This window comes from Heteronotia binoei, chromosome 8 (assembly GCF_032191835.1).
Source record: "Heteronotia binoei isolate CCM8104 ecotype False Entrance Well chromosome 8, APGP_CSIRO_Hbin_v1, whole genome shotgun sequence".
NCBI classification, from domain to species: domain Eukaryota; kingdom Metazoa; phylum Chordata; class Lepidosauria; order Squamata; family Gekkonidae; genus Heteronotia; species Heteronotia binoei.
The window spans coordinates 90,630,269-90,648,255 of NC_083230.1; the positions used below are offsets into that span (position 1 = coordinate 90,630,269).

General features: G+C 40.1%; 1 protein-coding gene across 3 annotated transcripts in view; it reads right to left on the minus strand.

Moving 5' to 3' along the window:
- Positions 1–10,623: 10,623 nt before the first annotated feature.
- The window catches only part of RFX4 (regulatory factor X4), a 141,148-nt gene continuing 133,784 nt past the window's right edge, over positions 10,624–17,987 (minus strand). For all 3 annotated transcript variants that reach the window (XM_060245572.1, XM_060245570.1, XM_060245571.1), the window contains 3 exons: positions 17,519–17,681; positions 16,135–16,273; positions 10,624–10,949 (listed from right to left, as the gene is read on the minus strand). In XM_060245572.1, the coding sequence (XP_060101555.1) occupies positions 10,677–10,949; positions 16,135–16,273; positions 17,519–17,681 (575 nt within the window). In that variant the 3' untranslated portion in view covers positions 10,624–10,676. The remainder of the gene's footprint in view (positions 10,950–16,134; positions 16,274–17,518; positions 17,682–17,987) is intronic.

Below are 17,987 nucleotides of genomic sequence, written 5' to 3' on the forward strand. Positions count from 1 at the left end.
GTCCCAGTGCTTAAAATGCTAACACTTTTAATTAGACTGCCTGTCTTAACTAAAGTGCTAACACTTTATTAGTAAGTCTTCTAATTAAGATTAAATTATTGTAAATCATAACCAATAAGACATTAGCTGCCAGCCACTCTGCATGTAGCAAAAAGGTGGGGGGACTTGTACTGGCATGCTTTGAATCATTTGTACTTTATGCAGTTTGTGCTATTCACCTCAGACATTTTAACTGACAAAAAATGGTGGTCTGTAAATAAAAGCCTTTATTTCTGCTTGGGTAACTTCCATTTTAGTCAGTGAGGATATAATAAGCAGTGGGTCTGATCTATGAGAAACTCTGAATCTGACTTAACTGCTAGGTATCCCCTCAACAGTACTTAAATGTTAGGAAGTGGTCCTGCCTAAAGCACCTATCAGGGCTTGCAGGAGGTGACACTCTCCCAAGCTGAATGGAGGGGACAGGTATGTGGGGAGCAAGTATAGTTGAGAATCCAAAAGAGAAAGTGGCAGGCAGACAAACACTGTTGTAAGTTGACTAGAGTGCTTGATACATTATCACTCGCTGGGGTTTGATGTTTGGTTGTGCGGAAAAAAAAGACTAATAAGTGCGTTCTAGACCAAATCAGGTTTGATCTCTCCCAAGAAGCTAAAAGACTGAACTGACATTATTATACTTTGTCACATTATGAGAAGACAAGAGTCAAGACTATACTGTTAAGAAAAATTGAAGGCAGCAGGAAAAGAGGAAAGACCCAAAATGAGATGGATTGCTTCAATAAATGAAGCCACAACCCTTAGTTTGCAAGACCTAAGCAAGACAATTAATGATAGGACATTTTGGAGAGTTGTCATAAGTTGGAAGGAACTTCGCCACACGTAATACACACACATGTGCGCACACACACAAAGAACTCACTAGAAAAAACAATTATGATTGGATGGTGTTAAATAGTGGGTTCAGTGATCAAAGCTTCTTTATTATATATTGTAATGGCTGACTCATGACTGCTGAATTGGACCAACGGGGCCAAATATATACACAAGTTCCCGCACTGAGATGCCACTGGGTCATTTGAACCAGCAGGGGCTGGTGATTGGCCAGGGGAAGCAGAGATTTGGATCCCGCTTGTTTTCCAGTCCCCAAGCTCAGTCCTAAAGGCTCCAGAGAGCCAGGCAGGAACTAATAGAACACATGAACCAAAGAGTCCATATACACAACAGATAGGGCTGCTAAGCCCCTGGTCCAGGCAGCGATTCCCCTACCTGGGAGGTTCCCAACCTGCCAGCTCACATTGGGCCGGCGGAGGGAACCTCCACCGATATTGGTGCGATGATGTCACCCAGAAATGATGTCATCACAGCAGCGATGTTGCACAGCTGCCACTCTAGGCATTTCTGGGAAAACGTTGTAGCCATTTGGGAGGGAAAACTCTATGGTACAATAGGTACCATAGAGTTTTCCCCTCCCAAATGGCTAGCGCGTCCGGGAAAACCATAGAGTTTCTCTGGAAATGCCTAGAGCTGCCACGAGCATCATTGCCAGTGCAATGACATCACATCTGGGTGGTGAAAGTCCTCTGCTGGACAATGCTGGGGACTTGACAACCCTAACAACAGATGAGTTAGCAACAAAAGGAAACCATGCCACCAAAGAACATGATGGCTAGATACCATAAAAGTCATCACCAGCCTGAGCATGGAACAACTTAAAGAAACAGTACAAGATCAGAAAACACTGAGGGAGCTGGCCCATTTCATCGCCAAGAGTTGGACATGATTGAATGGTTAAGAACAACAACTGCCCTGAAGGAGTATCTTTTTGCTTCCATTTTGTCTTTCTACTTGTACATTTGCTAAATAGGCTATATAAACAGCATCAGTCTTCAGTGCTCTCTTCCACAAGAAACAAACCCAAGTAAGTGCTAACCCCTGTAATTTTTCACTTCTTGGGAAAATGGGAGTACGTAGTGATATGTTTTCTCATTAGCAAGTCCAAGTGAGTTCAGTGGATCCCTCCCAACACCATGACTGGTTCTCTGGTCTCTGGAAGACACAGCAACCACTGTCTTCATCAAACAGGAATGGCAAAAAATTCTTACACTTGCCATGTACCAAAAATGTCATATGTTATTGCTTTCACTTGCCCTGCTTTCCCCCATGTTGTATCTGGTCTTTAAAATCCCACTTTTCAGTTTCTTGAATATCCTAGGAGCTCTGCTTGAACTGTCGAAAGATGTACTTGACTCAAGAGCCACAGTCTGGTCATTCTTGCTGTATATACCATTACATCTGAAAGAAATATAGGAACAAATTACAAGATGCTTTCTGAATGGAAAAAGAATTTGATATCTGAAGGCTGAAGGTTTTGACACCGAGACTTCATTTCAAAGCAAGTCTAGCCTTGATGGGAGTCCACAAGAAGGCACTTATTCAATAGCGACTGCTTCCATTTCTCTGGGAGGAGCTCAGTTCACTTAGTAAGCTTGAAGAGCTTATTTCTTTCTGATGTTTGATTGCATGACTGAACACACCTTGAGGTCACAGTGCTGGGAAACTACTACTGAAGCGAGGGCTGGAACGTCTTTTTGGAACAACCAAAATACTTAGCTAACAAATCTATATTTAATATAAATAAAGCCCAGTTGGAGGGGGGGGGGGCGGCTTCTGGTAATGCTTTAAAACTCAACCCACAGTGCAGTGGCTTTGATTGGGTTGGTCTTTCTTCAGTCTTACTATGCTGGTAAGCATTCATCAGTGGTACATTTAGTTCACACGTTAGGTAGCTAGAAAAAAATTAAAGATTGGAGCCTGAATGAAAGAAAGGAGCAGAATAAATTGCATCTTTGCTCAAAGATCTGACAAGCCTTTTCAGATATACATACCATGAGCTTTCCCCATATTAGCTAGCTTTATCTAAACCTCTTAAAACAGTGCCTGCCTCAGAATTTCATGGCTTTTGGGGTCAATCACAACAGAATTGCTGGATCGGGGAAGGTCAGAGGCCATTTTTTTCAAAGGATATTGACCCTAGAAGCAAGAGGTAGCCTGACAAAAAATTGGATTCATTTGAGTGAGCATAGTTCTCACTGCTCTGCCCCTGCTGAGTCTCTCTCTCTTTTTTTCCCAGGAAGGTAATGAAAATCCTTCAGAATTGCAGTCCTTTGTGTAAATCTCTCTGCCTTCATACAGTCATGGAATCACACTCTAAAACAACTGTTTATATATAGCTGTATGAGAGAGAAAGACAGAATAATTTACAGCTTTAGTTGGGGGTAAATGAAAAATTCTAAGGCTGTGATGCCACTGAATTCTAGAAATGTGTATGCCCATTTTAATACAGCAGGCCATGTTTAGTAAGTTTCAATGTATGTTTTTACTTTTTAGGAAGTGTAGTGGAAAGTAATGGGGCTTTCATTTAAATATTGAAAATGAGGATGTATGTCTGAAGAGAGGAAGAATTATATATCTTACCTGTTACATTTTTAAAAATCTTTTTTTCAGATCTAAGGTTGAAGCTGTACTGATAACTGTATGTGCATTTGAATGAATGTTTATTATGTAAGTATATTATTAAAAGTTGTTATTGATGCCATTCATAACAATTTGTTATTTAGTTTTCTTGAAGTTAACTGAAGTCTGCTGGCAAAAGCACTAGTGATAAACCTTCAGAAATAGGATGGGAGAAGAGAAGAGAATAGGGAACAAATTAGGATGTTCCTTTATGACTCAGTTCCCTTTAAGATATTATTTTTTTTAGAAACAACAGCTTTAGTATTTCAAGTTAATTACATGACATTTTTGGTGGCTGAATTCATAATTTGGAAGCATGTTTGCTGAACATACAAGATTGTTTCCAGTTGTTGTAGACAAGGGGTCATATGTGCTATTATTTCATCTGATACTGTTGGTTGAACAACGGTCCTTTTAAATGATAGTAACATCAAATCTGCATGACCTATGGATGTCAGCATAACAGTGGTCTTTTTAAATGATGGTAACAAAAAAAATGATGGTAACATCAAATTTGTATCATGTACAATGTGTATTGATAACCAGTTTGAATATTGTATATCTGATATGTTGGCTATAAGGCTTGTCCCTGTAAATGCAATTGATACCAAGTAGCCGCACATACCTGGCTAGGGAACAGTTTGAATTTCACAGCTCATGCTCTGAGAGTCGGGAACACACTACAAGATGGATTAAGGACAACTACAGTCCTAGACAGAAATAATATTGCTGCATACTGTTGATGAGGAATTAAGTTCCAGAGTTGCATCATGCAACAATAGTGAACTAGTTTGCTTTTTGCTGATCAGAAATAGCTCTTTTGAAAACCAACTGGTGAGTAAATTTTAGAAGGAATGTGAAGCTATGAATCTGATCTATCAGATCAGTATTTGTCAGTCTGTCTGTATTCATGATCATTTTAGGATTTCACTATACAACTCCATTTGGACCTTTAATATTAGCGAACTAGGGTTGCCAAGTCCAATTCAAGAAATACCTGGGGACTTTGGGGGTGGAGCCAGGAGACATTGGGGGCGGAGCCAGGAACAAGGGTGTGACAAGCATAATTGAACTCCAAGGGAGTTCTGGCCATCACATTTAAAAGGACAGCACACCTTTTTAAATGTCTTCCTTCCATAGGAAATAATGAAGGATAGGGGCACCTTCTTTTGGGGCTCATAGAATTGGATCCCCTGGTCCAATCGTTTTGAAACCTGGGGGGTACTTTGGGGAGAGGCAGTAGACACTATACTGAAAATCTGGTGCCTCTACCTCAAAATAGCTCCCCCAGGGAGAGGGGGGAAGAGAGGTCTAATTACTGAGCCATAACCCTGGCCCCATATTTCCATCCAGTTTGGGTACTGATCAATGTTCCCTCTAAGCTGCAGAGTCTTGTTAGCAAAAAAACTACTTTGTGAGCTACTGGCATTAAAATTGTGAGCTACTGCATAAATTATTGTGCTCTAGGGTCATCCTTCCTGAGCTAAGACAAAAATGTGTGAGCTGGAGGCTAAAAATCTGTGGGCTAGCTCGCACTACTGCAGCTTAGAGGGCACACTGGTACTGATGCCAGTCTCCACCTTTCGTCTCCACACACAAAGCCTGGACGAGCCCGAAGAGGCCGCCGGGAAAATGATCTCTTCCTTCCATTCCAGCCTTAAGATAAACAAACAGCACCTTTGAGGAGGGAAGGGAAGAGTCCCCACAAGAGACCCGGAGACGGCGGAGGAGAGGGAGAACGGAAGGGCCAGGGCTGGTCGTACCTGCAGCGAAATGGAGGGGGCTGGATTTCCTGCCAGCCGTGTCTCTTTAATAATAAAATATGGGAGTATTGATATTTGATTGTTAATTTAAAAAAACTAAAAAGGGGGAGAAATACTGTGGGGAAAATGGCTGCCATGCAGGCAGGACTGTGAAACTTTCTCACCTAAATGGTAACATCCAGACTTTACTATGATCTTTCCCAAAATTACAGCAAAGCTGAGGAAAAGCCAGACATTTGGAGTACTGTGTACAATTCTGTTCACCATACCTCAAAAAAGATATTATAGCATTGGAAAAAGTGCAGAAAAGGGCAATTAGAATGATTAAAGGTTTGGAACACTTTCCCTATGAAAAAAGGTTAAAACGCTTGGGCCTCTTTAGCATGGAGAAATGACTGAGGAGTGACATGATAGAGGTTTACAAGGTTATGCATGGGATAGAGAAAGTAGAGAATGAAGTACTTTTCTCCCTTTCTTACAATACAAAAACTTGTGGGCACTCAATGAAATTGTTGAGCAGTCAGGTTAGAACAGATAAAAGGAAGTACTTCTTCACCCAAATGGGGATTAACACATGGAATTCAATGCCACAGGAGGTGGTGGCGGCTACAAGCATAGACAGCTTCAAGAGGGGGTTGGCAAAACATACGGAGCAGAGGTCCATCAGTGGCTATTAGCCACAGCCTATTGATGGAACTCTCTGTCTGTATTTTTGGTGCTTGGGGGGTAGGGCAACAGTGGGAGGGCTTCTTGTGTCCTGGCCCCACCAGTGGATCTCCTGATGCCACCCGGGGTTTTTTTTGGCCACTGTGTGTCACAGGGTATTGGACTGGATTGGTCATTGGCCTGATTCAATATGGTTTCTCTTATGTTTTTTACTCACAATTGAACCCGGAGCAAATAACCTCTGTGGATATGACATGCACCAGTGTTTCCTAAGCTTCTGGTGACAGTGGAGGCATATTCTTTTTGAATTAAAATTGAATCATGTGTCCAGTTTACAAAGTGGGGGGCTGAGTAGGACACAGCAGCCCATGCTCTGTGTTTCTACATAAGTGCTTGATCTGGACATACCTCCTCTGGCAGCAGGTAAATATAATGCAGCTATCCAACTGAATTATCTACTTCCAGCTGAGGCTGTCTGAAAGAAGACAAAAACAGAGCAGTAAATCATGCAGAAACACTGCAAGTAGCCTCCTTTTATGATGGATGTTTGAGGTTCACAAGCAACTTTGAAAACCGTCTCAGTATATTAGCAAACTATAGTTCAGGAATTGTACTGCAGACTACAGTTCAGGAATTGTACTTCACTTCAAAACTGATTCAGACTGATTTCAGATCAGTTAAGCGAAGATTCTTGGTTTCAATTTTTTTATTTAAGTGAGAAAGTCCTTCATATATCTTCGGTAACTGTACAAATAACACATTATTTTAGCCATAAACACGGTTATCACCACCGTCGAGTGCTATCAAATATTTTATTTACAGAACAATTAATAAAATGCCTGATGTCATAATACCATGTAATTATTTCTTACCCATAGGGTAATAAGTCCACCATAACTGCTTGATGCTTTTTATAATACAGAAGCCAAACAAACAAACAAACCATCCTATGTTAATAGTTTTCTACAAAAAAATCCACAAGAACTATGCATTTGACCAAAAATACCACTGAAAAAAGTCTCTCAAAATACAATACATATCTTCCCACACATACATTACACAGAGGAATAGGTCCAAAGGCACAGATTTCAATTTTATGTAAGTGTATGGAATTATCCTGGCAAAGAGCAGATGAACATTTTTCTTACCAAGCTACCTAGCTAACAAGAGATCCAAATTGTTTTTTGCATTGTGACTCATGGGTAGTCCTTTAGCTGTAGATTAACAGGTGTAGCTTTTCAATAATAGATGCAATCCAACTTTTTGTCAAACAGAGAAGGGTAAGGAGCTACCTCATAAGAGCCTGCGTGGCCCTTGCCTTTTCTGCTGCATGGGGCCAGTTGTTATGCTGCAGAGGGCTAGACTGTTCCCTCTAACATAGGTCCCTTCTGCACCTCCTGTAGAAGCATCCAGTGGCTTGTTCTTCTCCAGGCTGCTGATGAAGAGGCTACTCCCTGGAAAAGCAGTGCAGTCACACATGGAGGACCTGAAGATGCATAAGCTGTTGGATGTTCTTCGAAGAAGTGTGGAAGGATGTCACCTTGGAATCAACAGCCTGGATGATAGTGCGCCTCCAAGCAGTGCTCTGTAGCTGCTCTACAGGGGAGAGGCTATGCTGGTTCCAGAGTGAATTACCACACACAGTGCTCTACTTGAGTACAGCAAACAGGATTGCATGATCTGTTATCATAGACGCATTACCTTTAATAACCATATAGTTGTACAAATACAAATAACATAACACAGCCAACAAAGCAGCTTGTCATTCAGTGCTACATGTCTTCCCATGGAAAGGGAATACTTATCAATAGGAAGGTGCATGGCAATACTAAGGTATGTGTAAACTGAAGCCTATTATATAATACCATCACATGTCTCAAAGAGAAGATGAAGAGAAAGCTGATAACTGAGCAAACATCTTTAAAAAGCTATAAGAGTGCAAGTGAGAACTATGTTGCTTCATTTGCCTTTAGTTAATTTGTGATGGATTTTTTCCATCACATATCCTGAAAAACCATTTAGGATTTTTCAGTAAGGAAATAAAAACGTACTAAAACTGGCATACTGGGTGACCAAATCAAAAGAAAGAGAATGGGATTTAAAAGTCTGCTACCTTCTTGCTTCAAAAAGCTTCTCTGAGCTGAATGAACAGGTACTTGAATTGATCATATCACATAAATAAATAATGTAATTCACGGATTGCTTTTTCATGCAGAATATGGCCTAGCTGTACTTGGGTTGTTTCATTTTTTGAATATGCAAGGACCCCTGATGATTTCCATCTGCTCTGTGTTTTGAGTGCATCAAAGTTATTGCAGTTATTTGTGCTCTGTACTAAAAATATCAAAATTCTGTGCCAAGAAACAGATGAATTCTGCAACTTGGGCTCATTATGTAAATTGAAGATATTTACTTATAGCTTGATTTGCAGAATGTGTTCTGAAAGCTTAGGATTTATATAAGAGTGTTCTAAGTTGTTGATGTTATCAGCAGTATTTACGAACCATGGTAAATAATGCTGGTATTAAACCTGTATTACAGATTGGGGGCGGGGGATTGGTTTAGTAGCTTACTGAAGCACCAAACTAGATGTTTGGGTTTTTAAAGGGTGGGATCTTGGTTTTCTGGATCCAACATAGGTTTGTTGCAGCCACACTGTTATTGTGGGGAACAGATTTTAGAAAACAAAGGAAAGCCCATTTGGGCTTGGATAGGTACTGCAGGGGTAGAAGAGGCTCCTCCTCCTTCCTCCCCCCTCCCCACAAGTTATTTTCCCCTGCAGAAAGGAAATAACTCCCCCTGCCCCAAATACTATTTCAGCAGGGGAGGGAACAGGCTGGTGGGGGGAGGAGCCCACCCTTTCCCTGCTGTAGAGATCCAAACCCAAATGAGCTATCCTTTATTTTTTAAAAAGCGATTTCCCAGAACTGCTAGCATACAGGAAACCTGCACCCAACTCTTTAAAAACCTGAGTCTAGGTGGGCACTATGTCCTGGTCTGAATTATACATTTTACCACACTTCTAGTTGATGATACATTGTGTGGCATGAGTACTAGTTAAATGTACTGATCATTACAGACAATAATACGCATTGTATTGTGTAAAGGATTAAAAAAAACACTTTTACATTGAAATGTGTTTTTCCCTTCCCCTCTCACTCAAGAAGATTCATAACGCATGAGACATTGCTGCCCTTCTAATGGAAGCTATAGAAGCTGTATGCAAAGCCAGTAGTTTAAAGGAGAACCAAAAAGATACAATCTCCATTATTTCAAACAATTGGAATCAGAACAAAATGGCTAACAGATCCTAAAATTCTCATCATTATTTGCATATTGCAAATGGCCAAAATGTTATGATCTATAAGGATCATGATGTCCAATTATTCTAGAGTTTTTGAGGTGGATTTATCAAGTAGCAGCTAACTCAACATGTATGTGGTAAGCTTTACAAATAAATACATCACATGAAAACAGAAAACATGTCCATGACAAATGTATAGTTTAAACCAAGGTTGCATTCACACTATACTAAATAATGCATTTTGCAACTGGATTTTTGTTTTTCTTACACAATAAAAATCCAGTTGCAAAATGCATTATTTAGTGTAGTGTGAACGCTCCTCAAGTGTAACACTATTAAGGGACAAAATAAGCATAACCCAGATATCAATGTGGATTATGCCAAATAGCTGTGAAATCAGACTGGGGAACGGATTTAGGTATAGCACTGGTGCTCCCCTTCCCTCACCCATACTCTTCCCTTCACATTACATCACCCAAACTATTTTTCTTCTGGGATAGAATCCCCTCCTCCGTTACAGAAAGACCGATCACAAGCAATTTCACTGAGCCTGCTGCCATCACCTGTTCTTTACTTCATACTGAATTCAGTGCTGAACTCATATTTTGCCCAGCCAATACTGTACTATATTAACAGTTATGGGGAGCAGCAAAATATTATACTGCTGCAACCCTGTTCTCTGGCCACAGGAAATTCTCTTCCCTGTCTATGAGGCTTCACTGCCATGCCCCACACACTTCTAGTCCTACCTGTGAGGGCTAAAACCTGTTTTAAAACGTAAGGTCAAGTTTTCAGGGTGCTGAATTCTAAACTTCATACTAATTTTTAAGTTACATGGTATGATTTTGGAATCATAAACACTATACTGTAAACTGGGTAAGGAAAGTAATCTTTGTGGTTATGTGGTTTGATATGCAGTAATAAGCAGAGGATTGTCTCCTTGATAGAGAGCTGGACTGGATCTCTTTCAGGACCTTTGTGCTCTTCTCTATGGTTTTGTATATTGAGATAATGGTAAAGAGCCTAGGTGCTTGCAGTGCAGGCAATAGTTACTTTCTGCATCAACATTGCACCTGCCTGGATTGCCTGCCATGTAATGACTGGGAAACCTGTTCAAATGTAATAATAATGATTAGTGAGAGGGCAGCTAGCCTAGGCCAATTTCATGACATCTTAAGGAAACACAAAAAATAAAAGGCACACTTTGGCCTATATATAACAATGCTTTATAGCAGCAGTAATCTTGCTTGTGGATGGAACCATCGCACTGGTGTATATAATATGCTGATAGTAAACTGTCCAGGATCTTTTCCATCTTCCCAGCTATTAAAAATGCTCATTTAAAAGTTCCACTCATGTGCATTACTCCAGGCATAAAAGTTTTTGTGTCTTTATTAAATATATATGGTTGATACTACAATTGATGGTTTTCATTTTGCCCATCCAGTGGTGGCTTCACCATTGATGTAGGCAAAGCCAGGAAAGTGTTGCATGTGCTCATATTCAGAATTCCTCCGTGTGGTCAATGGTGTGTACATATCACCAGAATTCCCATATCTTGTGGAGTGCATGGGTGGACTTGAGTAGCAAGCATTTGCTGAAGGTACTTCTGCCCAGCGAGGAGCAACTGGAGTTGGATGCAGTCTTGGGGTGCTGCTCATCAAGCAGGGCTCCATCCGTGATGATGGGCTGTTGAAGGGATACTAGGAAACAAAATCACATTGTGAATAATGTTAGAGATGGGCACAGAGGGGCATACATTAAGGGAAATGCAAACTGAAGTTTATAGAGTAAAGACTAAAACAGATTCTCAAAGTCTAACAGAATTAGACCATTTATAAAATTAAATATACTCTGTCTTTTGCTCAAGGTTACATATGTATTTTTAAAAACCCTAACAACCATAAAAACAAATAATACAATTAACAGGAGAAGCCATGATCAATTAATAAGACAACGCCCTCAGGATATAACAAAAATACAAGGGCAGTTTCATAATATCAATATAATAATTCAGTTGAATTACTGTATTAACACAGATTGTCTACACTTCGTAAAACAATCCATTTATAGTTCAGTGTTTCTTTTTGGGGTATAGTAGAGTAGGCTTGAGAAGGTGAAATAAATAAGGTGGATTGTGACCCACCAGTGCAGTTAGTGTCCCTCTCCATAGCGACCCTGATATTCCTTGGTGGTCTCTCATCCAAGTACTGACCAGGCTGACCTTCCTTAGCTTCCAAGATCTGATGAGTCTGAGCTATCCAGGTTAGGCAAAGCGCTCCCACCTAATGCAATAGGACTTCACAGTGCGTAGGTTTGGATGAATTGTGCTATATGCTAGAAAGATAATATAGGAAAATGTGGGGCTCTGTCCTCCACAGGAAAACAAACCTGTGTTATTTCTCAGGGAAAGGGGAACATAAAATATTAACTTCTGCTCTTATTTATAATTTCTACCATACTGTTTTAATGTAGTAAGTGTTTATGGTGCTCTATTACTATTATTAACTAATTACATTGTGAATTGGTTCATTACAGTTAATTTTCCCCCCATGAGCAACTTAAGACACTGAATGTTCAGATCACCCTCAGTCCCTAAATTTGTGGTTGAGGTGGTCTAGGAGAGCAATCCTAAACATGTCTACTGAGAAGTAAGTCCCATTGTATTCAGAGGGGCTTATTCCCAGCAAAGTGTTCTTAAGATTTCAGCCTAACTCCATAATTTTAGGCAGTAGCCTTTATGATACCAAGTAGGGAGCTGATTTCTTAGTTCTTGTAGTACTTGACTGTTCAGAGAAGCAATGAGGGTTAAGGAGTCAAAATCTAAATCCAGGGCTTTTTTTTTTTGTAGAACAAGCCCAGCATGAACTTATTTGCATATTAGGCCACACCCCTGATGTCACCATTGTTTCCACACTGGGCTTTTTGTAGAAAAAGCCTAGCAGGAACTTATTTGTATATCAGACCACACATCCTGATGCCAAGCCAGTCAGAACTGTGTTCCTGTGCGTTCCTGCTCAAAAACAGCCCTGTCTAAATCTGTTTTTATAAATCATTCTCTATATACCAAACATACAGAGTTAGGAGGTGGGGCATGTTGCCCCAAATTCACTTCTTCATTCATGTTCAATGTACCAAAGGAGATTCTATTCAACCAGAATAATTGGGGGGGGGGGGGTCCTAGGGGAAAAAGCACCGAACCCTGGGTTAGCAGTTCAATATAGAAGTTTGATCACTTGGAGGGACATTAACTGGATCCAAAGCACTATGAAACCCATGAGTCTGTAAAATTAACTTCTGGAATGATTTGTTACCTGGATTTGTCTAAGCATCTGTATAGTTTTAAAAGGATTTGTCTACGCTTTTAACTCTGCTAGGAGGCAGTACTATGCACAAAGAATGGCTGGTTTAAAGGTCCCCTGGAAGAGATTGTGGGTGTGGCTAACTGAACAGCAGCCAGAAGCTACAAGTCAAATTCCAAGCTAGCTAGAAGAGATATTGGGAGATTCATAATGGGCCATCTAAATATTTTTTATTAGTAAACAGCAGTTATTGGGCCCCTCATTCAAATGGGGTCAGTAAATGAAGAGGAATTCAACAGTGTGCTATTATCCTTATCTCAAATGCCCTCCCCGCAAAGTTCTGGCCACTCTGAGGTTGGGAAGCAGCACGGAGAAAGGTTCAAAAAACACCCTCATTTAACCCCCCACTATTTTGTCTTGTTTGGCAATCATTCTAGCAAGAACAATTCCCAGTTCCAATGAGAAAGTTATGAACTTTAGCAGCAATAAAATGTTCCCTTCAAGTATATATTTCTGTTTGCTCCCCTGACAAACAATTTCACCAGTGGCAGCACACAGTGCTCAAGCTTGTCAAGCAGACTGTAATTCTATGAAAGTCTGAATAAAATCAATTTTTTTTAAAAAAGGAGTTATGAAGTGGTATGGGAAAGGCACTTTGCACATGCTTACAGTCACTCTTTAATTTTATTTCTAGATTCTGGGACTAGGCTAAAATAAGCCATGCTGTTTCTCTTGTTCTCTTATTCCTTTCTGCCCTTTTCTTACATATTTTTCCCTCTGCTTGAGAGATGTGGTAATCTGGTTCTTGAAACATGATTAATAGTAGACTCAGTCATAGCTGAAGCTTAAAAATGAAACTAAACAGGTAATGGTCTGACTCTGTTAGAAACATTGATATTTTTTTTTCATTTATGCAACAATCAGTATGATCCATAACCTAATTAACTCTGATTTGCCATGATTTAAGCCAGTGCATTTCCACTTACGTCAACAACAGGATTAACAGTGACAATAGCGAATAACAGCAGCATGTCTAGGAACTGTGTTACTCTTCTCAGCAATCACACAGCAGACACTATATAGTACCATGGTGGATTTTTCTAGGCATGTACCTAAGTGCACATGAATACATGAAGTATTGTCTACTCCAACTGGCAGTGGTTCTTCAGGGTCTCAAACAGAGGTCTTTTACATCACCTCCTACCTGGCCCTTGCAGCTGGAGATGCCAGAGATTGAACCTGGGACCTTCTATGTGTCATGCAGATGCTCTACCACAGAGCCACAGGCCTTCCCCAATGTGTGTGGCATCTTTCTAGCTTTTCACTGGGTAACGCATTGATCAATTGTTAGCTACTGTCAACAATATGCTGCAGCATGTACTAGCACAAACTGAAGCCCACTATAGATCTGGATTACAAAAATTGGAAGTACTGCAAGAGTGATTCTAATCCTTACATTTGCAGCTCTGCAATCTTATCAAGTCATCAAGGAAGTCTAAGGCAGAGGCTGAAGATGAAGGACAACTAAGACTCTGCAGGCTGAGGCTAGTCATGGACCACCTTCTTTCCCTTGCCTGACAGTCCTGTTTGGCACACAGATGAACAGGCTTCTTAATGAGCTGCAATGGAGTTTGGATTTGCCTTTCCACTTTTCATTAACATTCCAATGTGAGCATGCCTGACCAGAAAGGAAGGGCTAATAAATGACTGCAAAAACAAGGGGACAGGGATACAGTGTGTTGCTTCTCTGTGTGGCCAAATACCCCCAGATGCAGCTGTGTTTATGAATGTGTCATGAATATAAAAAAGAATAATTGCTTGAAAATAATATGGACTCCCAAATATCTTCTATTTTCACAATAAAATCAGTTATGGCTGACTCCCCAACATGGAAAGATTTGTAACGATAGGTCAGCTAATTGCAAATGAGTCAGTGACTTCTTTTTCCTTCCAGTGAAGAGACCATTGAGAGACAATATTTTTAAAGGCCGCATTGGCCCCTGCCTGACTATTAACTCAACCAATGAAGCATCTATTCAGCCTTGTTGGAGTATCCAAAGCTTCGCCATCTGCGCGGATGCCTGCCCAAGCTGCCTGAATCACCTTTCACACTTTGCATCCGGTTTAATGAAGAGTGCTTAAGCACGCTGATCTCAAAACACTGGGGCCTAGTGATCTTTGCCAGATATAAAGGCGACATTTGTTGGAGAGCCCTTGACAGGAAATTACCATTTTCTGGGTCAACTCACACTTGCCACCACCACTGCTGTTGAAACTTGACAAGAAACACTAACCCCTTTAAGTTAGGGTGACTTTAAGCCGATTATTGTTGAGGCTCTTTCTCCAAAAAATTAAAATTAGCTCAGTTTCTTTCCGTTATTATTTTAGAAAATACTATTTTAAGTGTCTTCCCCCCAACCAATGAAGCTCGACTTTCCTCAGAGCGAGGCTGAAGAATAATCTCTTTATTCTTGTCCTTCAGCTTGCTGACTGATTATGCAAAGAGGTGAAAGGTGTCTCTGTTCAAACAGCAAAATATTTTCCTTATGAATGCAGCTCTAACTTTATACTGCTTTTGCTCACACTTTGGAAAGCATGCCAAAGCCCTCCATTATGTGCTTCAACATTTGTTTTTTAAAGACTCATGTTCATGATGCTGTAACAAGTACCACCCATCTTCAGGAAAACTGCAAATTAGCTTCATCAAAAACTTTATATTTAATTCAGATTTTAACTGATAGTATATAATTTTTTTGACATCTCTAATTCCATCTCCCAAACATACACACACATGCTGTTTCTAATCAAATTCCCTTGGAAGCATATGTTGAAATTTCAAAAATGTTTTAAGTGCCTTTTAAAACCATGGGCTACAACACAGATACATCAAAATCAATGGGAAATTCTGCTGATGATTTCACAATGATGTTTGATTTTGCATATGTCTGTTAAACAACAATTGTAGCTAATCACCTGGAACACTGATAGACTGTCCTTTTTATCAATGTAGCTTGGGAACTACAGATTTATAATACAGTATATTCAGCTTCACCACATCTTTCTTCTGGGTGTTCGGACTGCCACCTAGCCCTTTTCCTTTGGCTTTACCAGCAGTATGACATCCATATATTTAGCAGGTTAAGCTTTCATCTCCACTTATAAACCATCTAAAAGAAGCTTCACCTGTTAAATTTCTTTGTGTCCTATTACTAACAAAGGCATAGGAGCAGGGCCAGTATAAGGGTGGCTGCCCCCCCCCCCCCAATATAACAAGTCATGCAGAGACAGACAAAGAGTGAGGTCCCATAAACTAAAGACAGAGGCTATACACAGCTCCCAGAAGACTAGGGTACAAAATCTGTATTGGAAAGTACACCTTTGCAAGTCCCACTGGAATCAATGGGAATGACACTTCCTTCACATTTTTCTCCTCAGAAGAAAAATTACTTACCCTTACTCTCATACTTTTCCAAAGTGACCTGTTTTGTGAATTTATAAGCACAGGTCAAGCAAACATCCAACACTGAATGGAGAAAGTATTATTTAATCTATGGAGTAACAGGAGAAACAATCATATGAAACCAACCTGTGAAGAGCTTCTGTGATAGGCTGAGTAATGAAGAGGTCCAGAAATAGTTGTGTCATGTGGTAAAGATGGATATTGACTCTGCATTGGATGAGGGTGCTGATTTCCATAACTACCATAGTTGTAGCTCCCACTATACCTGAAAAGTCATAGAAGATACTTAGTATTCATAAAAACAGCACCCAACTAATACTAATCTGCTAAGATTCCTGGGTTATATATTGCATAAAAGTATGATGCTGATTTTTAACTCTTTGTTAGACATATTTTTATCCCCTTTCTCTTAAACACCTTTTACTTTTTTTCTTATTTGAGAACAGAGCATGTTCATTACTTTAACCAGATTAGCACTATAGTTCTTTCCCCCCTGCTGCTTGCAGAAGGAACATCAGAAGTTCTTAAACCTGTTTCTCACCATATGATTGAATCCTGACACATCCAGGACTGGCTTCAGAAATTCTTGCCCATGAGGCAAAAAATGGAATTAACACCCACTAATTTAACACAAAACACAACCCACCAGGAAGTTCTCCTACACGAGCCTTGCTCAAAAGAACAGTATATTGTGCAAAATACATGATTCATATACGTTTAAATGGAAATAATACAGTGAAATTTCCCAGTGGTCTGTGCTCCTTGGTCAGATCGTCTCCCATTCTACTGCCTTTAATTGTGTTCAAAAAGCCATTTGAAATATATCCTAGCACACACCCACATAATTTCCTTATTCAGCACTAGTCCCTATTCATAACTTTGTGATGTACCTAAAATTGGTGATGGAAGGTGCTATCAAGTCTCAGCTGATGTATGCCAACCCTGTATAGTTTTCAAGAGGAGATGAACAAAGGTGGTTTGCAATTGCCTGCATCTATGGGGCAACCCTGGACTTCCTTGGTAGTCTCCCATCCAACTTCCAAGTACTAACCAGGGCCAACCCTGCCTATTTTCTGAGATCAGGCGAACCCAAGCTATCCAGGCTTGGTTAAAGAAATTGCAAGTATGACCTGAAATTACTAGACATTATACTTTTTTGAAAAAGAGAGAAAAATCCCTGCCTACAGATTTAAATCTTGTTCTTCATAATACTTGGGAGTTATCTCTGAGCATCCTGAAACTCTGGAGAACAGGAATGTTGCATGAATCAGAATATCTTCATGAAATCATGTATGTGGATACCTAAGTTTGCTTATCAGCTTTATTCAGAGTTGGGCAAATGTTTAGCATCTGTTATACAGATTTTCCATTCAAAATGGCACATAATTCCTTGCCCCCCAAAAGTAGTTGTTGAATCAGAAATTGCACCTTGGATAGCAGGCACCAATATTAAATTATTCTATGATTAAGTTGCCCAAAAAGGCAGTAAACAAGATAGCAAAAGACTTACCCATGTTCATCTCGGTGGGGATAAACTGGTATCCTGTGAGTAACAGATGAAGGAGGAACATGAGGACTTCGCATGCAAGACAGTTGTTGCGAATTTTCAGCAGGTGATCCAGCTGCTGTCGTCACCGTATATGTAAGAGACCATGTATAAGACTGCATAGCCCCTGAATGAAATCAAGAGATGCAGTTCATTTCCAAGTATTCTGTAGACATTAATTTACATGAGAAACAATTGTGTAGCCTCCACAAGTTTTGGAAAACACAGTGGAAAAGGCCAACAATAAGATGTAGTACAGTTGCATCTTTATTATGATTATTATTCTGTATTAAAGGGGATCACATTGGGAATTTGGTGCGGCAGTATCCTGGCTTTGAAAAAGCCTGTTCTCTTTGATCTGTGCCACAGCAATCACATAGCCCCCACCCTGTTGCCAGGGGAGACACAGGTCATGTATGCACAAGAGGAGCAT